General features: G+C 38.4%; 1 protein-coding gene across 3 annotated transcripts in view; it reads left to right on the top strand.

The window, feature by feature from the left end:
* The window catches only part of LOC116234502 (BEN domain-containing protein 5), an 854,963-nt gene that overhangs the window by 428,328 nt on the left and 402,988 nt on the right, over window positions 1-23,647 (top strand). For 2 of the 3 annotated variants that reach the window (XM_090146639.1, XM_090146638.1), the window contains exon 6: window positions 23,479-23,518. In XM_090146639.1, coding sequence (XP_090002765.1) covers window positions 23,479-23,518 — 40 coding nt within the window. The remainder of the gene's footprint in view (window positions 1-23,478; window positions 23,519-23,647) is intronic. The other variant, XM_090146640.1, reaches the window with a different exon arrangement.

Genomic DNA, 23,647 nt, shown 5'->3' with positions numbered 1-23,647 from the left:
AATTCGTCCTGTAAAGCTACGTGATTTTCTCCTTCTATTAACAATAACAAACCAAGTCATCTAGCTTGCAATAGATGACAAGTTGATTAGTTTCTTAAGATATATAAAGTTCTAAAATCAGCCAGCTCCAGGAGGCAAGGAATGCAAGTGTACAGTCTTGAGGGGCTACCCTCACTGTCACACTCAGGCATGGAAATGAAGACAGAGTGGATAACTGTGCAGAACTGAAGGAGAGCTGCCAGAGGACCATCACGTATATGTTCTGAATTGCCCTCTGGATCAGACTGTCGTTATGCTGCTAAAAAGAGAGGCTAGCCAGCTAATAAAAGCCCCTAAATTGAGTACCTAAATTTAGATAATGTCAATACAGCAGCATAGCTAAACTCAAGTTTTAACAGTGAATGGATTCATCATTTTGTGTCTCTGTTCTGAAATGGCTCCTAATTTACAATCTGGGGATTCAAACATTGCAACTAAGTGGGCCTTGCTTCTAGTCATTTTTTTAAGATGCAGATCTAGAACTATTTACGCCAACTGACGGTTTCTCCTGCAGTCTTTAAAGAATTAGAAAGACTATTTATGAAAGATTTATTAAAGATAGGCTTCTTTTATTTTCCATTTTATGCCCAAGAAATTTCTTGTTGTTCAGTCAGTTTTAGTAAGTGTTTTTAAAATATCCTCGTGGTAATATATTCTATGTGTACTTGGGATCAAATGCAATTTCTTTCTGGGTATTTATATGCAATTATTTTATCCAGGCTCCTTTCCCCCTTTTGCTGCCTTAGCAGTGCCCAAGGTTACTTTAGATCAACACTGATAAACTTCATTCTCTGATTAAAAAAAGTCTGATATCAAAACTGTAAGTAGACTGCAGACTTCCATTGTTATAAACTCCTTATTGTCTTGGGTTCATAGGCTGCAGTCTCCAGAATATTGAATTACTGCACAGCTTGCTCTCTTTTCCACTCTGCATTTCAAAAAGTGTTCATATATGATCATTTTGTGGATGACATCTGAATACCAACAAATTTTAAAGTTTGCAAAGAGAGGCAGATGCCAGGAATATAACTATTGCTCAAAGGCCTCTTTTAAAGTTTTCTGGCTGTTAGTAATAAAATCCAGTAAGTGTTTTAGAATCACCCCTAATTTAAGACACTTTAAAATATCCTACTGCCTATTATTGTCATTATATTTATAAAGGAAACCATATAATCTCTATTATAGGTAGAGTACAGCAGCTTCAGTGTCAGGTTGATTTCTGTAGACGGGAAACTAAGAACTTATTGAAGATTGTTCCAGATGATGGCAAAACCAATAATGAATAACTGATATTTTAGACAAAGGATCGTCTTTCCATGATACAATAAGTGTGCTCAGAATAGCCTACAAGGAAAGAAGGATTACCGTTCTGTACTGAAAATAAAGAAAAAACAAATATCATTTTTGCTATTTCATGTCACGAAATAGGCATTATGTTCATGCTACATTGAAAGAAAATTTGAATAAAGCTAGCAAAATCTCCAAGATTATTTTTTTCCTAGGAATTTAATGAAGTATCGTCTAACCAGACCTACTCCCAAAAAACGGACCACTGATTTAACTGTGGTGTGAAGCAGACAGTGAAATGTTGTTACACATTTCAAGTACTGGAATGAAATTGCAGTCCTGGAATTTGGCAGACCGGCAGCACTAACACAAACACTTTTATTTTAAGAATGAGCACACTAAAGATGGACTATGCAGAAGAGTAGTGCTGGTCCAAAACACAGGAGCAGATGTTGCATTTCTTAATTGATCTGTTTGCTGAAATATCTGTTGAACTAAGTTGGTTATGGATGATTCGCTTTCTAAGACAAGGCAGGCACTGAGTGAGCTGAAAACTGGTGGCATTTTGCTGCCACTGAATGGGTTTGGAGAGGGGGACTTAAATCTTGATTGCACTGTAAAAGGGACTGAACACTCCCACAAAGTGCAGTGCTGCCAGCTGGGCCAGCTGCAGCTTATCACACCCAAAGCCCATGGGACCAAAGGTCTTATTAGGAAAGGGGGAGGCATGCAGGAATAGGGGAATGATGAAAAAAAAAAAAAATTAAAAACAGTTTTTAACAGGCAGAAGAGCTGAGGAAAGCAAACAGCTATTGTTGGAGAAAGGAGCAGTGACAGTCAGCAGGAGACTGAGCAACACTAATCACTGCTAAATCACTAGAAGATGTCCCCACTAAGCAGAATTGCCACCCCTGCTAACCAGCAGCCATTTGACATTAAATATTGTGGAGCTGAGCTCAGTTCTCTCAGAGGCATGCTGATTAAAACTGCCCTGATGAAATGGTGTCTTCTGAAAGAAGCGGTGCTTAGTATTTTGTCTTCATAATACTTTAAATTGCACTATATCCCCACGAGGTATTTTGCCGTTCTCCATTAAAAATGGGCAACTGACTTCTAGAAGCACAGAACAACTGCAGTACTCAGCTGACTTCAGTTTGGTTTTGTGGATGCTAAGATTTTTTAAAAACAAATATTTGAGTTTTTACTAATTGCTAAGTAACCACATTTGTTTTCAAAATGTATCAGTATCTCTAAGTCATTCTTAATACTTCTTGCCTAAAGATTGTATAAAAGGCCAGAAACTGTTCCTCCCACATCAGAGGGAGATATTACGGCTATTATTATATTTTTTTTCCCATGCTGACTTAAGCTTTCACAGCATTAGCTCCATTAGGGTCTAAAATGTATTTTCACATCATGAAAGCCTAATATTTTGAAGTTATTTGTATTTTAGAACAAATGTATGAAGTACTTAAAAATTATTCCATGCTCAAAATGTTTTCTGCCATCAAGGAAAAAATCTAGTAAAATATAAGAAAGCAATGAAAACATGTACGTATAAAAACAACTCATTGATCAAGGAAGGATGCTTCTGATAGAAAGGAGAAAAGTGGGAGGGTTTTCCCTTTCCTTCCCTAACTTCCCAAATGATTGTGGTGTTTCCTGCACTATGTACTATCTTGGTACTTTAGGAGGATCTTTAGAGGAAAAAAGTTTGTATTTTGATATTTTCTTTTTTTTTTATAGGAATTCAGAATCTTTCCCAACAAATAAGAATTATTACACAATTAGAAGAATCCCCATGAAATCCTGCTCTTGCATGAGCAGAGGAGATCCTCTTGTTGTGTCCTACATTGCTCACTGGCTGTAACCATGCTTTTTTGTACTTCCCTTCTTCTATTGGGTCTAAGGAGGAGAAAAAAAGCTGCACACATAGCATAGACTTCATTCTTCTTTTGAGGTTTTTATCTTGTCTTATCCCAGCTTCCCTTTTAAGCTGCACACCTTTGGAGTAGGAATTTGTATTTGTCTTCTGCAGCCCCAGGGATATTCTCTTTACTTACCAATTCAGATGAGGTTTAAATACTGTACAGTTAGCAAAGTAAATGAAACACATAGGACTCCGTTGCCCTTAAGGAATTGTTAACGGTGACAGGAATTTCACTCTGCTCTCTGTGCAGTGTTCTCTGATGCATAGAAGGGAACGGATAAGAGGGTGAAAGGAAGTGAAGAGCAGTAAGTGAGGAGGTTAGGCAGGTCCTACCCATGGAGCAGGCTATTGTGAAGTGCCCCAGGAAGCAAGTGGCTACCTGTGCAGTTTGGATGGAGAACATCTGCTGCAGCTCAGCAAATATTTTGCCATACTGTGAGTCGAGGACTGCCCATTGTTCCATACAACTAAGGAGTTATTGTTTAACATCACGCTATCTGACCACCTTCTATTTGAAATTAATGTCAGCAGCCACATTCACAGCTTAGTTGAGGGAAAATAAGGATTTTTTTCTTTTCAGGAGAAAGAAGTCTTTGTGGGTTAGGATGTCGGGAATAGTCTTTTTTGTTTGTTGGTATTACTTTTATTAATAGGGTAGGTTTGGTGAAGAAGGTTGTGTCATATGTCACTTGCTGAAGGAGGCATCCTGGACCTGGTACAAAACTTCTTTGAATAAGTCAAGGAAAACCTCACAAACCCAAAGCAATATTGACAGCCCTAAGAAAGAGCTCTCTTCAAAGCCATCTGTGTTTTGTTCATCTTGAATCTGTAGAGAACCCCCTGAGGCTTCAAGGAGAGAGGGCACTGGCACAGAAGTGGAAAACATCCCTCATCCTCCCCATCACTTGACTAACTCACAGTGTTATATGGAGAAGGAAGGCTGCCTCAGGAAGAGAAGTGCTGGAAATCAATATTTGATCAGATCTGTTTGTGTTTATTGACATAAAAGAATATTTCATAGAATCATTGAGGTTGGAAGGGACCTTGGGAGATCGTCTAATGGACACTTAATGTCAGTAAGTGTTTTCTAATCTGATTGTTCCTTTTTCATAAACAGATATGGTCAGAAGGTACTTCTGCCTCCAGGCAGTGATACCAGCTACAGAGGAACTCATAACAGCTGCTGAGAGAGGCCCTGGCTGGTAAACACAGTGCCCACATTCAGGCTGGAATAACCAGTTTTTTAGCTGTTTCTTGGATGCTACATAGTATTCATGCAGAGCAGGATTCTTCTGCCTTTTTACCATTTTTTTTCCTAGTGGTTAGTGGTGCTGAGGGCGACTGTACATGTTATGAATCAAAGTGAAATATGAGGTGTACCTGTGATAAGTGAAATGATTGTAAAAAGGGTACTAATCTTCAAGGTGGTTATTATCACATTAGTATAGTAAGACCTTTCTCCAGCTCTGACAGCTTACAAACGCCCAGTTCAGAACCTGGACAAACATCCTCTAGACTTAGAAGAACTGATTTTCACTATTTATTTATTAATGCAAACTGGAAATCTTCTTCCAAAAGAGAGATTTGCATATCTCCCCACCATGCTTATGCAATTTTGAAGAGTTTGTGGACAGACACTTTACAGATGGCTCAAAAAGTAGCTCATTGAAATTTATTATTGCTTTTTAATCTTCCAGTTGTAACTGCTACTCTCCTGCTCAGAACAATGGCCTCCATTCTGAGGCATGATACTGAGACTTTGTGAGTAGTGAAGAAACATCATTAGATAATTTATTCTCTGTAGGGATTTATAGTGTTCCTCATCACTGTGGTATACATTTGGCTACAAGTAACAGATAATTATAGTGGCAAAATAGATGGCAATAGATATTCCTTCTGTAATAGCTAGCCATATTCAAAACATATTTCTCTATAGGTATATTGCACATTATTATTATCTTTCTGCAGTCAGACCTGCGTTGCCAACTTAGGTAGAAATATACATTCAAGTCTTGAGTACATACCAGCAGGAAAGTAGCTGGAGCTCAAAGGATTTCAGAATGGGCTGGAAAACTTGTACAGACCACAACAGCATTTCTTCCAATACAGTATAAATTATACTGTTATTACACTGTTTAGAAAGGAGAATACATGATGCAGAGTTATCACTGCGTATTTATTATCAAATAGTTAAAGTTAGGTGATTTCCATAACCCTATTGAAACCCAATGGAGTTGAAAACTATTTTATCAATGTCATGAATATATAAATACTGTGAGGAAGGGTAAAATGGGACAGCACTGAAAACAAAAGGAGAAAAGCAAAAAACACACATACATTAAACTTTGGATGGTAAAATGCCAAATGATAACAGAATATTGAATGTTTTGTTAACGGGGGTTTTATAAGGGTTGCTTAATATTGGGGAATGGAATAGATAAGCATATGTGAGAGAACAGAAATGAGAATTTGAAAAGTGTGAAGGAAAAAGAGCAGGTTTGAAGATGTGGGAAGTTATCTGAGAACTGATTGCATAATATACGCATGGAGATGTTAAAAGATCAAAATGGCTGTTGAGAGTGAAGCTATAAATCGGGTCCTTTAAGAAAGGTTTTTTGCACGCCCATTTTTTCATGGCTGTTTTTTCTCTTTTGTTCCATGTTTCCTTCGTTCTGTGCTGTTGCTCAGAAAAGGCTATTGGGCACACAGGAGCTAAGGCAGGATTGCTGTGCATGCACAGTAAATCCAAAATGTCTGACATGCATTGCTCTGACTGCACAGAAATAACTGTACGTTACAGGCTGGTTTGGAGAAAGGGATTGCTTCTTTTTTTTTATTTTTTTATTTTTTTTTGTCCAATTCATTGAACAAATGTATTAAAGAACGAAAATGCGATGCTTTTGTGTTTCACCAAAACTGCAGGGAAATCACATGTTTTTTCTTTTTCTTGTCATCAACACATTTTCTTTATTCAAGTAACAGTAGGTGTCATTTTTCTTTAATTATGCCCAGCTATCATATGTTGCTTTTATTTGTTGAGGATGTTAGTTTCAGGGAAAATAATTTAGACAGTTCCATTTCTCAGGCAACAATAAACTAAATCCTGTACTTACAAATTGCAATTAGATAAGAATTCTTCTTCCCACAATCAAATGTGGCAGTTTCTTACTGGAAAGTAATGATGAATCAAACTTATAGTGTAAAATGGGAAGATCAAAGCATTCAAAGAAAATGTAATGAAGAAAATACACTTTTATGGCTTGGCATTTTAAATGTCCTCTGTTATATATCACCGTGGCAGCATACAATAATGTAAGTCCTTCTTTGGGAATGAATACAGATTAATGCAGCCTCATTTTCCATGTCAGAATTTACTTCTTATTATGATGATATTTATTCCCACACCCCCCACATACCCCTCTCTTCCTACCCCAGAACTTTAAAGTATTTTAAACACATTTAGCCTGTCAACAAGCCTTTGCTAAAGGGTTTTGTAGCCTTTGGTAATGACTTCTAATTTATATGACTAATTATCCCGGGATAAATAGAGATGAGATGCTTTAGGATAAGGCTAATCTGCATGTCTGCTGGCAGCTGAGTAGTGTATTTTATAAGGATACAATACTCAGCAATTCATTGGAATTTAGGTTCTGACAGAAGTCAGGTAAATTCAAAATGAAGGCAAATAATCTACTTCATAAGCTGTAGCAGTTGAATGTGAGAAAGATGCCAATGGCATGGCATGAAAATAAGTTATCAGCCCTGATTCTGGAGTTTATTTGGGTCTGTTCTGGAGCCTGAACAGATTTTGCCTATATTGTTTTCATACATTTACAGAATGTCTGACTCCTTCAGGAGCTTACGATACAATGCTTATGACATCCAGAGCTAACTTGCACAGAGCAGAGAGAATGACAGGTTACTCAATTCCCCTTTCAATTACTTAACCACAGGATTGTCATTCTACTTCTTCTGAATTGTGGTATATTGATCTCTGTTATGACTCAAAAGATTTTAATTTTTAATAAGAAGTCTGATATTCTCCTTATGTATATAAATCTAGAATAATCTGCCTTTTGCAGACAGGACAGTCAAATGGAAAGACCTCACAATACCTATAATTTTTATAAAGGGTTCTCCCTGAGCTCACTTAGCCAGTACCCCTTGCTTTGCATCATCACTGGACAGCAGTAATACCAGAGCCTTTGAGGCCAAAAGGAGAGAATTGTAACATAATGAACTTTTAAATTTCAATAACCTTAACAAAAACTGCTAAAAAGCTCCACAGTGTGAAATCAGAGTTGTAGAATATCAATTGATGTGAATTGCAAGGAAGTAAAGGGAAAAAGTTCACCAAAGCCTTTCACCCTTTCCTCTCCAAGGCCAAATTAACAGTTCTAGGTTGTGGGGTTTTTTGTTTGGTTGGTTGGTTGGTTGGTTTTTGTGCTAATAAATGCTACAGAACTTGCCTTAAACTGCTCTTAAGCAAGCTCAGCCAACACAGAGACCCCAAATTCTGTTTTTTGTTTTTTTTTTGAAAAATATGGTAACAACTCAGGTGAAGATGTTTCCCTTGAAAATCCCAGTCCCCTAGTCAACTGAAAGGCCAGGTGCAGTAAGTTTGCTAATTCATTCCAGGTTTCAGGGCATTGCTCCTTCACAGGTGTTGGAAACCCTTCATCTAGGTAAGAGCTTTTGTACCAGCAATCCCAATAGCAGGAAATGAAAATTTTCTTGAGGTTTTTCCATTTGACAGCTTAATTTATAGTTAAACTTCCTTGGAAGAGCTGCACAGTCTAAGCTGGCGTTAATATTGAAAGGAAGTTTCTTGTGGACCCTTTGTACTTTCCGGCACGTTTCCCAGGAAGGCAAAATCAATGAAAAGCCACTCTCTGCACTTGTTCCTTGCTCTCTCATCTGTGTCCTATTTTCAAGTTTAATCTTGTGGTTTTATCTCAGCCAATCATACCTTGCCTGTTGCTGTTCTTGGCCAGCCCCCAGAAAGATCTTTGAGGAAGTTTGGAGTTTTGTGCTGTTTCTTGTGGTCTGAGGTTTCTGCAGAAGGGCAACGCAGGCAATGTCACAGGGCAAGAACAGCAGCCCCTTTTGGGTTGGTAAGTGAAGATTTCTATGCACGTGAGTTTTTCTTCAAAACATACCATGCAGTAAAATCAGCCCGTGCTACTGATGCTGAGGTTTTCAGTTGAGAAAGCAAAGAACTTGTGACGAGCCTTACAGGAATGATCTGTGATGTATTTCTGTTGTGACCAAAAGAGGGAGCCCTCACAGAATTATATATGCTGTTTACTTCTGTGATCTGCTCTTTAAGGAGATCTGAATTTAGGACAGCATGCTGTATACAAAGCTTATGGCCTTTTTGGTTAAGAAGAATTTTGTGACACGGGTAATGTGAGATGTCAGGCTGGTGCTCTTTGGATTCTCAGTGACTTCAGGTCACAAAGAAAGAAAATACGTTTTTCATTTTTGGAGTTATACAGCTAGCTGATGTTATTAAGTATATGATGTAGTTTACATTAAATATCATACTTTAGCATTCTGGCATTGAAAATAATGATTTTCACAGTTTGGACAGTACTGTTTGGACATTGGATTTACTGGAAAAGAGATATCATTTTGTCTGTTCTAGTATGGGTCCCTTCTGCTTTCTGTTTATGTGAGTTGCAGGTATCAAAGGTGAGGTCTGATTCACCTCTTATCCAGTCCAGAATGATTTATTCTGAAAGACAAGGTTTGTAGGGTAAATAGGAACCTCCCAGTTTGTCTGATGATGTAAAGGGTAAATTATCACTTTTTTTTTTTTCTTATTTGTAATTGCTTGTATGGCAACCTTTAGCAAGAGTCATTAGGAATGCAATGTATTGCGGATTTTTATCAGCAGACTAGGTTTAAAGGGCTGCAAAAGCAGAAGCTCTTTTATTACTGTTTATCTTTAGGGGAAAGCTTTATTGTTGGGTCTGCATCAAATAGTAAGTTTACCAGAGAGGCTCAGTAAGCGTTGATTCATAGCTTACCCTTACCTCTTTCTGAGCCTGAAATGGCTAAAGGGAACTCTGACCACACAAGTTACAAGTATTTTAGGTGATCTCTGCCATCTCTTCTAAGCTTCTACTACTCCCTAGACTAGTTCCCTCTTGAAGAATTTTTCAGTCTGATGGCTTCTGTGGCTCTATGGCTCAGATATCCATTTGGTATTTGCTTGGCACAGTGGCTCTCTTTTCCATCAGGGTGCTGTTTGTTGTGGATGTGACAATCGAGCATTTCTTATCTCCCCTTTTGGCCTACAGATAAGATGAAACTTACAGAATAGATAATTTATATATATATTTAAAGTACTTTTATCCCATCATGTGACATATTCTGTTGAATATTTTTCAAGTGCAAATTCAGAGGCTTCATCATGACTTTCCTTAGTGAGACTCAAATGCTTAGGACCAGATTCTCAAAGATGCGTTGATGCTCCTGAGACAGTGGATGCTTAATACACTTGTAGGTCAGCTTTCTAGAAAATATCACTTTACATGCACTGCTCTTGGCAAGGCTGGAGCTTCATACAGCAGACTTGTTGCATCAGAGTAAAATACAGTTTAGAAATGCATACCAATGATTTGCTGTTAATAGGTATTGTGTGAAGATTGCCTTGTGATTGTTGTAATATAATAGCAGTAAGATTCAGAATAAGTGCAAGGAGTTGATTGGCTGAGATGGGAAGGATCACATGTAGGTGATAACTTTTTCTTCTTCTCCATTATGTTCCTATTGTCTTTTTGAACACCATTACTATTCTCAGTCCTTTAAAGAAACATACAGGAGACTTAGGGCAGCAGCTAAGTCGATTGCAATCAAAATACATGATAAAACAGAAAAAATCAACCCACAAATAACGTTATGCATTTTATTTAAAAGAATAACATTCAGAGTTAAGACTGAAATGGCCAGAACGGGTGTTTCTGACATTTTGTAGATGTTCTGCATAGGTAGTGTGCCTCCAAACACTGGATGCTCCTATATGCCATATGTGCTGCAATTCTGGAGTAATACAGCAGATGTTTTAGGTGATCAATTCAGAACTCAGTGCCTTTGTTTAGTTCTCCCCATTCCCAACTTTATATGATGTGAATGTGCCTGTCATCATAAAGAGAGGAATCATTCAATTTATAAAAATCTGCACATAATTCATAGTGTACACAGTAGCAACACTAGAGCACTCCCCAGACTAGAAAATTTCATGTTCCTGAGAGCCTCAAATGCCTAATTAGGAAAAGCCATGGTTGGTAACAATTAGCTTTGTGCAGCTTGAATCAAAACGTAACCATTTTGTGGTTGGTTGGTTGGTTTTTTATTTTTTTTAGTTCCTTGTGCAAGGTGGATGAAAGCTGACAGTTCTGATTTCCTTGTTGATCAAAGAGTTGGGGGAGCAAGTTTAATTGTTTATTCGTTTTTCCCAGAAGTTTCATCTTATTTCTATCTAATCTCCTCCAAAACCACCTTCCTAATGGCACCTGCAGTTCTGAACGCTTTCTTCTCTGGTATTTTGTGTGAAATGTTTTGCCAGCTCTGAATATGGAAAGAGTCTTTTCTGCCCTAAGACGTTTAAAACCTTTTTTTTTTTTTTTTTTTAATCCCAAGAAGCCTTTTAGCAGTAATCCTAAATGACTTCACTTGGTTTTCTGATCACCTGGGCTGGAAATCTGTTCAGACTCCATTAAAAACATCTTTGGAAAATACTAATTCTATTATTGTCATCTGACTTGTTTCATCTGTTTGCTTGGGGATTTTAAAAAAGACTTGAACTCGCATGTTTTCTTCAGTTGTGACAGCACAGATATGTATCTGATGCCATGACTAAGGCAGTAAAGAGACTTCTCTTCTGAGGTGGTCTGGAAGGAATAAATCTGCCAGCAATTGTCCTCTTGTGGGTCTGGAACAGGTGAGGGTGAAGTGTGTCGAGCTCCTGTGCTGGTCCATGGCTCCTCTGAAAGCTGAACCTAGGCTCAGGGGAGCTCCACTGCCAAAGAAAAAATGTTCTCTGTCTTTGGTGCCCAAAAGAAAGATTTAAGCTCTCTGCGAGGAGCGAATTTGACACTTGGTTTTGCCACTGTAAATTGGAACGTTTACGTTTGTGGATGGATGTGGGTGGATGTTTGGTGTTTTGTTTGTTTTAAAGTAAGTCCTGAAATATAGCTGTCTGACACCACAGAGTTCAGGGTAAGAGCAAGGATAAATTTTCCTCATGTGTTCACCTATGAAACTTTGTTCACCTTTCCTGTAACTGTGAAATTGGCTTGAAATGATGGACTGGTTCTTCCTTGTGAATTACTATTGACACAGCAGAGCTCTTTCAATAACTAAAAAAACATTATACTTGTTGGGAAAGTCAAATGTTTTCCCGAACACAGTATGTAAATGTTGCTTTTAACATCTAGAGAATTAATTTTTAAGACTCGTGTTCAGTGAATGTTTGGAAACCTATTGGAAGAATAAATAAATGACTTTGATGGAAGCAGTTTAATGCAGAACTACATTTTTCTGAAAAGTCTGAGTTTCGGAGCGACTCTCAAATCATAAGTAAACATTCACATTTCAAGTTTTTGAGATAAATATATTTTCTGTGTAAACCTAAGAACTGCTTTGCAGTAGATTCATGATGTGTTATTTTACTCCTTTCATTGTTAGATGTTTGCAGCGTGTCTGTGAATAAATCTCAGCTTTTGTCTTCTGGAGATATGATTCTGAGGAGCACAGTCTGCCCTCAGTGACTGTCTCAGGAAGTGGAATTGAAGAAATTCAGCCTTTGGATGGAGCACACTGAGACAAACCCATCAGTTTTATATAAAATTCATTGAGTTAATATTTGGTTCCCTTTTCTCTCCCACAGATGTCCTTCTGCTTTGGGTGCTTCGCAGAACAGGCTTAGATTGGTCAGACTTCTGACAAGCTCTTGCTCTGTGTTTTTAGTCACCATTAGATGTATATCAGATAGCAGGCCCCCAATGAATTGCTTATAGCACAACAGTAAAAGAGCAATAATTTGAAACAGTTAGCAACTAGGCTAATGAAAAGAGGATTTCAGTCCTCTTATCTCTGTTAGCTGTACAGGACAAATGTTGTTCCTTATTTCATTAGTCAGAATAACCTGACATAGACCAAAGAGAGAAATGAAACAGTAATATCTGGGTGGCCTCGTTTTCTTCCATGGATCCATCTGAGGATGCTCTCGGGCAAGTTAACTCAGCTCAGTGATTCTGATGAACTGGGTTTTTGTTTTCTCCTTGGATATAACATAATGCATAGAATGTGTATAGCTCTTATCAACAGTTGTGAATAAAAATGCCTCTGGAGTGGTTTTCATGGATTAAAGAATCCAGGAGATGGGTTTGGGCTAAAGTGCCAAATATCAAAAGTGGGATCAAAACGTTCAGATCTGGATGTCTAAGGTTATGTGGCACCCTAGTTCCAGTAGTCTCCATCTTACTGATTTTTGCTAACATTTCTAAAATCACCATCCACAGATTAAATGTGAATTTTGCTGAAAAGTGCACAAAGGCAGAATAATAGTAGAAGTGACTGTAAGGAGTCTCATCACTCCTTGTTAATTTTGGGGAAATTTGCTGAAGGCTGCAGCTTTAGTGGACCTTGATCCTGGTTCTGTGTTTCAGGACTTTTCAGATACAGAAATTTGATGATGATTTTAGAATATGCCATAGAAAGCTACAAAGAAATTGCTTTAGAAAGGAATAAGGAAGTGTTGGGTCTGTTTGGAAAGTAAGGTTGTTCTTTTTATCTGTGGGCATAGCCTGTACCCATTGCTGCCATTTGACTTCTGGATGGTGTTTACAGTGGCTGTAATTTAAAACTCAGTATTTAGAAGAGTGATGTTGGACTGCCCTGTGTGATTTTTTAAGTGAATATGAGAAGCAGTGGTCCAGTTTGGGAGGGGGAGGAAGGGAGAAAGTTGTATATGTTTGAATAATAGAAAAACTCACGGCCAGAGACTGTGGGGAAAAAAACAGACTCAACCTGAAATGAGATGAAAAGCTTGAAATTAGATGAGACTGCAGTAGTTGGACATATAAATTTATATTTGTCCAAACATACTAGATTCTAATTTAACTTTTCACTATTATTTTGATCATATTGTCTTGACTTGTATACAATAAACAAATAAATTTGAACAATATGAAGAGAAAATACTGCTAGAGAAAGCAATCCTCCTAAATACCACATGGAAGCACAGTTCTTTCTCCTCTTAGTCTTACCTGTCCTTATTGCAGATATATCTTTGGCTACAAAACTACCTTGACAGCTGGAACAGGACTTGGAGGAATGGAGTTAGCTGCCTCCATGCTGCAAATGAAAAAATGCTATTTTTGTCCAGCTGTTGTGCAAATCTTTGGAATCTGATATTTCCAGTCTACTGATTTACATTCCCATAATATTAGCAGCTTGAAAATGCAAATGATACTGGTCTATAGCATTTCATCTGCGTGGAGGAAATGAAAAAAGGAGAATGAAAGAGGGAAAGTGAACGTGATATGAGTAGAGGGCAGGTGAAGTTAGAACTGAAGATTAGAAACTGAAATCCTCCAGTCTGGCGCATTGGAAATCAGTTTCATTGACTCCCTCATGCAGATTTCCTTTGGCTTCTCAAAATGAAGCTTCTCTAACCATGCACCCATGGCAGTTGTGCTGCTGTGATTCTCTCAGTGTACTGTCTTATGTCATTTCCTTATCTATAGGTACATAATGTTCGTTAAATTGTATACACATGTACTCCTCCTGCAAAAGTAAATAGACACACCATGGTATATACGCAACTGCATGTGCACACATGAATGTTTACACATGTCTGTGATTGCATGTACCTACATGTATTTGTGTGCATATATATGGTTTTAGTCATTTTAACTGCAAAAGTAACTTCCAAAGTGTAAGAAGCTCTTCTTTTCCTTTTGAATGCTTGGAGCTGCAGCTGTGAGATAACTGTTGGCTTTGAAACGGAATGCTGATGGTTCAAACAGAAATCACTAAACAAAGATTTTGGAGGTGATATAGACTGTAGATCTCATGCACACCATTTGCCAGTTATAAAGTTCTCCCAGTATTTGCTCTGCTTTGTGTCATACAGAAAGCTCAGCTACTGGAGGCTTACTGACAAAAGTCTGCTTTGCTTGTAGAGCTCAACTGTACACTGCTGAGGTGGATTTTTTTATTTGTTTATATATATATATATATATATATTTTGTTTCTAAGATGCTTGATTGAGAGATTCCAGAAATGCAACACACTATTGAGGCCTTCTTCTAAATAAAGTGGCATGCATTACCATTGTGTGCGAGTCACTCGGTTGCCTTTAAATATTGGCATCTTTGAGAGAAAAGAGAATAGACCTTGAGTGTTTGCAGAATACCTTCCATCACTGAAACCAGGACCTGGAAATTCCTGTGTTGTTCTCACGCTGCTCACCTGCATCTCAGGAACGCTCTGACGCTGTGATAGAAAATAATGCCCAAGATAAAACACAACTGGATAGTTCACATGAAATCAGATGTAAAGCCAGGGAGCTCTTGGAGAGGGAAGAGAGATGGGGCTCTGGGGAGTCAGAGGGAATGGCAGCAAGAGAAGCTGTGCATTCTCATGTTTATTTTCACTGTGTTTCTGGATCATAGGGACTTCTTAACGCATAATTCATAGGTTTTATGCATGAAAATGCAGTAATTTTTGGAAAATTTATATTCAGAAGGAATTCAACTTTTGTGCTGCATCTTTTATGCTTTTTTTTTTTTTTTTTTTTTTTTACCTTCTATTCATATTGCTGTCCTTGTGGTACAAAGCCACAGGAGTCCTGTTTCTTAAAGGTTTATCAAATAAGTGTTTCCTTTGACTTTGCCCAGGTGTATTAGGTAGGGGATGCTGCCAATGCTGTAATGCAGAACTTCACTTTGTGATTACATGCTGCCCTAAGCTGAATACCAACACAGAGCACAAGCCAGCCTGGGTGCAAACACATGCTGCTCCCCAAACAGGGAAATATTTAACTTTTTCCAAAGGAAGAATCTTTTAATGAAAATTTATTGTATTTCGGGAAACTTCCCATTGACTTTCTCAGATTTTTAGTTCTACATTTGTTTGTTTTCCCCTCTGTTTTGCTGAAGACCACGGTTCTATAAACAATATTTTATTTTCACTCAAGTCAGACTTCTTGCCCCCAGAGCGTGCCAGCTATTCTGGAACAATGGTGGTTTGTTGAATTAAATATTAGTTGGCATGGACAGAGTGGGGCAAGTGCTACAAGCTGCTGGTTTGATTGCTCAGGTTGGATGAGGGTACTGGAGCTTACATCCCAACCTTGATAAATATTTAGTTAATTATACAAAGAAAAGGAGGGGTTGGGAGAATTGATCTGCTGATCAGGGTGTGCATGGCTGAAGTTCAAGCTCAGGATCCAGATGGAGGAGAGCAGGGAGAGGAACCTTTGATTTGTGCTTCCCTTAGTGTGTCTCCACAGGATACTGCAATGGCACTGTTAGTTCTAAAATTCCATGTGTTGGAGGTTAATCTGTCTCGTCTGTTATCTAAAACAACCCATAAACAATGGCTCCTTAGTCAATAACCCATTACTGCTATAGGTAGATATGCTTTGTTTCTAATTAAACATTCATTGAACACTGTTGTTTACCCTCTCCCCACATCCCTAAATGGTGCAGTCTTAAAGTTCATAATTGCTTTTCCTGATCTATCCCTTTTTCTCTTCAAATGCTGCTCCTTTCCTCCATAAGACTTAACAAGGAATTCACAACTAAGGAATGGCTGCATGATGCCTAAGAAGCAACCTGCGTCATGTATGGATTTTGTTTTTTGATAGCAGTCTGTGTGGTCTGTATATTATTTCCTGCCCTGTTCGCTCCTTTTTTTCCCCAAAATAAATAAAATTTAAGAAGAGTTTATTAGCTCCTGCTACTTACTCTGTACTTTGAGACATAATCCGCTGCTTGTGGCATTACAGTAATCTCTATAGGCATTAAGTAATTGATGTCACAAACACAGGATTATAACCTCGGCTCTGCAATTTACATAATAATACACCAAACTATGAAAAACCTGCTCTGTGGTTTGTTACCAAAACAAACCCATTAAAATGCTGAGTTAAACTGTGGAATGAGTAGATCCTAAACCCTTGCAGACTAAGTATGTAGGCTTCATTTAATAGGTATGTGCAGCCACCTCGTTGTCTGTAGAACTGCGAAGAAGTTTGAATCAAATTTGGATGTGGGGTCAGACTCTCAGGATGTCAGAGAAATGGGCCTTATCCTCTTTCTTTGCTTCCTGCAGGCACAAAGCTTTTAGGGAAGAGCAGAGCAAAGCACAGACAAGATACTGGCTATATAATCCCTTCTTCTCCAGTCTTCACTGGGGCAAAATACCAGTGTGTGTGCATATACTCTGTATACTCTATACAAGATGTGGGGTGACTACAGACCTGCATTAACTGGGAAGGTGGAATCCTATGAAGTTGGGAGCTCTGAGATGTTTGCTATTTGAATTAAATAAAGTGATTGGTTTTGGCTGCCGTATTTTGATGTGGCTGAGAGACCTGCACTATGAAATTGCTAAAGGTGTCCTTTTATGTACTCGTCTGAGAGGATGTGCACATAATTATACCTCACTGTATACATATACATCATTAATGATATAGTTGCTACAATTCTTTATATTGCTTCACCAGAGTGTATGAGGATGCTGTTTTTTGTTGTTGTTTTTTTTTTTTTTTAATACAGATGTAGAAATATAGAATAAAATTAAGAGATGTTCTGTCATCCTTCATAACTCTCACTGGCAAAGTTAAGGATCAGTTCATTCCAAAGCAGCTCATTCCTTTTCTCCCTCCTTCCAGAGATAAGAGCGTCTTAATGACTTTTTGTTGCATTTGCAAATATTTATAGGGATATGATGAACTTTTTTGGTTCCTAGTAGTTCAGTTAGACTCTGGATACTCTCTATGAGTACTGTGTATGTAAATAAGGCAACTTACAGATAAAGCACCAGTAGGTGTCACTGAAGAATACGTGGGGAAAAGATTGTGTGGCCATACAATAATAAAAGTTGTGGTGCACATAGAAAGTTGGTACCTCTGTGTGGCTGCTCAGTTCCCACAGCTGTTGCTTTGGGCAGTGATCCACTGCTTTCAGTGGATCTGCTCACCGAGCCTTCGGGTCTGTGACTTACTGCTACCACTAGAGGAACTAGAGAGTGTTTTCATGTGCCCAAAGAGCTCGCACATGGTTTTTCAGTATTTCCTGTCTCCATTGCGTTGATGTTCTTTCTAAATAGCTTCTGAGCACAGCAGGGCAGTAAGAACTAGGGAGGAGCCTATTAATAAATAATAAGTTATGTATGAGTGTTGTATTCCAGAGACAAACAGTCCAAGCAGCGAGAGGAATATGTTTTAGCTACTTGTTCAGCAATGTGCCTGAGAAACATATCCTTGACACGAAGGTTTTGTGAGAGAAATGTGCGAGTGTCAGATATTAAGTAGAGTAATATGTGAACTGTAAGGAGGAGCAAAGTAGCTTAATGGATCACTGCTGTCTTTTATCATTTTGGCTTGGTTTTGATTCTAAACCAAAATCAAATTATCAAATATTGCAAAGATCAAATGTCTGTGGAGGTCACTGTTAAAATGGTTTTAAATGCTCATTATAGCTCTTAGCATGAGCAACAACATATCCCAAACCACTTTATAAATGTTCCCCCACACCTATATTATCAATAATTGATTCCACAGTGTAGGCTACAGCAGATGCAATTTACTTAAACCCCAGTCAAGTGTCAACAAGCTGACTGGTTCGTTTTATCACAGAGTCAGGGAACGTTAGCAGCTAATAATAAAGGAAGTACAAAATGTGAGATCTTGTTTCACTCAATGAACAAAAGCTTGTGATTTCAGGAAGGAAAAAAAAAAGATTATTGCTTGACATCATAATGTAACTTCAAATAATAATAATAATAAAACGCTTTAAAGCATCAGATTATCCGTTTTAACAGGATTTGAATTAGTATCTTATTGGGGTCATTACTTAAATTGAGATTCTCTGTTCAGCAATGTCATGCATTCTGAAGGGAAGGAGGGTGTGAGTAGAGAAATTCTCATTTGAGAAACTAGACAGACGTGAAATGCTTGCATAATCATATTTACTTTCTTCTTACATTACTTTAAGCCTTCATTACCCATCTTGTGGCAATGCAAATGGATGGGATACAGCCTAAACCTTTCCTTCATGGCTTACGATTTCTCTTGTCATCACAGCCTGTTTATAGAAGAAGAAAACTAACTTAGAATTTAAAATTTAGAAATTAATTTAGAAGAGACAAAAATACCAACAACTTGTCGTAAATCTTCCAGGAAAAAAAGTCACCATGCATTTGATTTTAATTTTAAACTAATTGAATTGCATTGTAGATTAAAGGTGGTACGAAGAGAACACTTATTCATTAAATTGGGATGGAAGAGATCGAGAGAAGAGACCGGTCTGGATAAAATACATTTAGGAAGACAATCCTGTGCTCACAGAGTCTCAATTCCAGCTTTGTGTGGGTAAATTGTTGGAGGAGATGCTAGTGAGATAGCAGCCTGCCCTTGGGTTCAGAGCTGCAGGGAACACTGCCTGCAGAACAAAGTGGCACAGACCTAACAAGGGCTTTCTGAAGATGAAGTTGATTTCAGATCTGGACTTAGGAGATTTGTCGTGGCCCACGTAAAACCATACTTTTTGATAGATAGATAATCAATTAGGGAACCCCTGTCAGAGCACTGCCATCTCCTGGGATGAGGGTGCATGGGATGAACGAGGGAGCTTTCAGCAGACGAGCTGCTTTTCTGAAATGCTTCCTATCTTTGCTGGGTGTTGGGTGCTTGGAGGTGATGTTCCAGGGCTGAAGGCAGGGGCAAGGATATCTTTTGGATCCTGGTTAGAGGAGGAGTGTAGGAGGAGGAAGATGACTTTATAATTGCTTTTTTTTTATCACTCTTTCTAACTATATTGACTTTATACTTGACACAGCTTTGGCTGGCAAGTGAGGCCCAGATACATTCAGAATTAGATATGACACGGTTCATTCTTACATGAGAAGAAAATCATCGGTTGCTACAGAAACAGCTCCATATCAGTCTCATGGGGCATCTTTGCATCTGGCTTTTTTTCCTTCTCTTTTGCTAATCTGTAGATAAGAGTCAAAGCAACTGCAGCACATCCCACATCTATGTAAAAGGTTGGAGGAACACTGCAGAGAGCAGTGTGTGAAAGAGCATCTCATAGATAAGCTAAACTTAAATAAATGATTTAATTTCCCTCCCCACACACATTTTTTTTTCTAGTTTTGCAACTCTCACTGAGTTAATTGAGGTGAAAATTAAACGACACCAGTCGGCAAGTGTTTTAAAGACCACGAACATCAAGGAAGGGAAAGGAGATACTCAAAAAGGGAGTTGCAAGGAGAAATTTAGGGAGCAATATATGGAGTGAGTTAAAAATCTGTCGAGAAAATTGCATATGGCAATAGAATAATATTCCAGATTTGCTGTTAGGCAAGTTATTTAATGTGATAAATTACAGAATTAGTTAAAAATAAGTGCATATTATGGGTGAACAGGGACCATTCTGCTCATTTTAGACCAGATCACCAGCTAGGATTTTCAACTGGTTTTTTTTTTTTTTTTTAAAGTAATTAATTCTCGATGCTTAATAGATTAATATTTATTGAGTGAATCAATGCTTAATGTATTAAAAATTTGCCTTCCTTGTATTTTAATATGATTTATTACTCATCAGTGCTTATTGCATTAATTAAAGACTGTTAATTTTATGGAAGTGAACACGATCTGCTGCAGGTTTGCTGCAGAGCCCTGTGCTGTAGGGACTGTGCCTCTGGATAGTACCAGTGATGGAAAAACGCACATAGTGGGAAGCCAGTATGAATCACCAATGGCCTCTTCGTGCCTTTGGGCTTTCAAATAACCAGCAAAGTGAAAATGAGAATGTTGCCCCTTACGGGTAGCACAGGATTATAGCACTGGAGGTACGGTGATGATAAAGGGAATATTTCTGTTTTCCACTTACCATTTATGGTTGATGCTACGGAAATCATTTTAATGTGTTTTTTTTTCCCCTTTGTGGAGTGCCTTTTTGCCAGTGTAGGTGAAATGCAGCATTAGTGATATGGGACACTCTCACCTCTTCTCAGACCGGGAATGATAATCATTATATTTTACTCAGTGCTCTGGTAGTAATTCCTGGGACTTGAGGTTGCCTGAAGATTGGGATGGCCCCAAGTATCTCTGCAGGGGCAGATATCTGAGAAGTGGAAAATTACTAAAGGCAAAGCAAAAAGAAGCCAGACATCTTGAGATGAGTCTTTCAAGAAATCTGTCAAAACAAGGAGAGGGTGATCATGCTAGAAGGGGGTAACAGCTGCAGGTGGCAGCTTTCATTACTGAAGGGAGAAGAGGATATATCAAGCCCCACAGCCATGATGTTTCTGATGCAATTATTTTATTAACTGTGGGCACTTTGTGTAATGCCTTTCTCTTTAAATCCAAATTCTGTTGCTTTTATAGCTACTCATAAGTGTGCCAGTAGAAATGAAAAAAAAAATATCCATATAGTTACTAGTCTGCTTGCATCCAGCTGAGCCCTGGAAGCCGCAGAGAGTTAGCCCCTGAGATCTGAGAGCAGGCTTGAATTTCCGGAAAGTGATTGGATCCATAATTAGTGCATTTTTGCATGTTTAAATGCATGATTTTGAGATGTGTTTTGCTGTTTCCTTCTCTCCAGGGCTTGGGTGAGCGTGTACAAGCTTCCCTTGCTGTGCTAAATGAGAGAAACCTCTTCAAGGTCTGCTGAAGGTCAGAGTAGAGGAATTTTTTCTTCCTGGGTGCACAGGTCAGGCAGTCAGCACAGAGCTGCAGCCCGGAGTGCTTGGATGGAGTCAGGGCCAAGAGCCTGGTGGCATTTCAAAGCCCTCGCAGCATTTAGGTGTTAGATGTGAAATATCAGTGCTGCTCCATTTGAAGTCAGAGAAATAACTTGTGCTTAAAGTTCAACACGTACACAAAGATTTCCTGGACATGTAGTTAATTTATTTTTTTTTCCCAAGGCCAGTTTGAAGGCAGCATCCTATCAGGAAGAAAAGTTTCACTTTGTTTCATGTTTTGTTTAGCCTATTCTGTATGCTTTTATCTTCTTGCAGTATCGACTTAAGCAATTTAGGTTTTTATTTAGTGCTTATTCTAAACCTAGCTAACAGCTTTAGGTCAGGATTGGGGGCCAGTTGGGCTACACAGGCATTTCTGTCTTTTCAAATGCTCTACAGTCTGCAACCTTCTTTAATGTAGACTATTTATATTCCACCTTTTTTTTTTTTTTTTTTTTTTTTTTTTTCCCCAGTAGAGAAGCTTTTACTTTTCTGCTCTAGCTGTTCATTAGATATACAGCATTTGGAGTTCCAGTTGTGATGAGAAATGTAAGCAAAGCTTTTGGCCCAGTGGGTGCTAAGTCCTAGCACTTCATAGCTTTATATGTGTGACTCAGGATTAAGGCACAGAGTCTATATAAAATTCAACTCATTAGGAGACATTTCTTCTTACAGCTCCCACTGGGGAGACAGGTCCTTCATTTGTACTATTGCTTACTTTGCATTATTGCTCTCTGGGAGAAGTCTGGAGTGAGCAGAACTCACTACAGCTGGGATAACATTTCTGAATGGCTCTTGTGAAGGAAACACAAGGCAGTAGGGCAGGTTCTTCTGCTCCATTTTACCAGTACATTGGCATGCTTGTCTTAGTTTGGCCTTAGTGTTTTATAAGAAATCAAATGTCAAGCATACTGCTAAAATCATACTCAAAATGCCTTGTCAGAGTTGAGCAAACAAGAAATAATTATGAAAGCAGACAGGAATTAGGTTTCTCTCAAAGGTGATTTCCATTGTACAAGAGCTAAGGTACTGAAGGCCAGCAGTGTTTCAAAAAATGTGTTTTTCTCAGCCTGATACCTCACTTAGCTTCCCAACAGGCCAAATTCAGTTTTGGGTTTGCATCTCAAGTATATCCAGTAGATGGTCAGCTGTGTTCACGTACTTCAGCCAGTGAAGCTCTACTTGCAGAGAAACAATGAGTTTGGAAAGGAGTTTCATCAGTTGTAATTTCCAGGGATGAACATTCACTGTAGGGAGTACCAAGTCAGTGTTTCTTCCTCAAGGACTTTAAGCTGTCACCCAGAGAATACAGTGAATGTAATGATGAGAATTAGATTAGAAAAAGATCAATAGGACTGACAATAAATGAAAGTAACACAGACATTATTGAGCAGATTAGGAGAGAGAAATTAAACTGGACAGGGTAATCTGAAATGCCAGCTAGACACACTAATGATGGGCAAAGTTAGGGAGAAGACAAAGTTAGAAAGCTGGGAAGGAGAGGCAGAAACAGGCTGTCTGTGAGATGAGGGGTAGCCATTCCAGTGATGGTCTAGTGATGGATGCTTGCAGGCCTTCCAGAAACAACTATTTGGTTTAAACTTGATATATGCTATCATAAGTCCCTGTGTTTTGTTATCTGTAGAAATATTCAGCGTTGATCAATTCTGGCAGGCTTTGGGGTGAGGGATAACTGGTGGCAATGCGATCTGCAGGCTAGCTGTGCTCAGCATAAAAAGAAACTTTCCTTTTATCAGTCTTGAATTTGTCTAGATCCCCTTACAAGTCTTTGAAAGGTTTACCCCAAGGCAATGTAATTGTGCTTGATCACATCCAGGCTATGAGTCAGTGATTGATATGAATAAAGAACTTAGGATTTCTTGTCTTGGTTCCTTGTCTCTTTCCCTATGGAATCAGAAACTGCTTTCATAAATATATCGGTCCATCTGTGCTTCTAGCTATCCATTTCAAGTATATGCTCCGAAGAAGAAATAGTAACACTTTATAAGTGCAAATAAAAACACGTTAAAAGGACTGAGCTTGTTGTTGGGTTTTTTTGTTGTTGTTGTTGTTCCTCATAAAGTACATGCGGATCCCATCCAAAAGAGTTACTGTGAACCATGTAACTTGTAATTAATTCTGCTATAAATGTCAGAACATTTACTTCACAGGTCTAAGCTCACCCACTAAAATTAGTCTCCTTTTAACAATTCCTTTTATAATTTGTTTTTCAGCAGAGACGGCAGCTTGACCTTCTGACAATAACCAGCCCCGGTAAGTGAGCTCTGCCGCATGGCTCTCTTCTCTTTTCTTAAAGAGATGGTTGTCTAAATGTATTGTTTTTTCCCCCCAGTCTCTGAAATGCAAAATGAAAAACACTGTTCCCCAGAAAATCTTTCACAT

Source organism: Phasianus colchicus, chromosome 9 (assembly GCF_987193195.1).
Source record: "Phasianus colchicus chromosome 9, bPhaCol1.hap1.1, whole genome shotgun sequence".
NCBI lineage: Eukaryota > Metazoa > Chordata > Aves > Galliformes > Phasianidae > Phasianus > Phasianus colchicus.
Note: the sequence above shows the minus strand (reverse complement) of the source record. Positions and strands in the feature narration are given on the sequence as shown.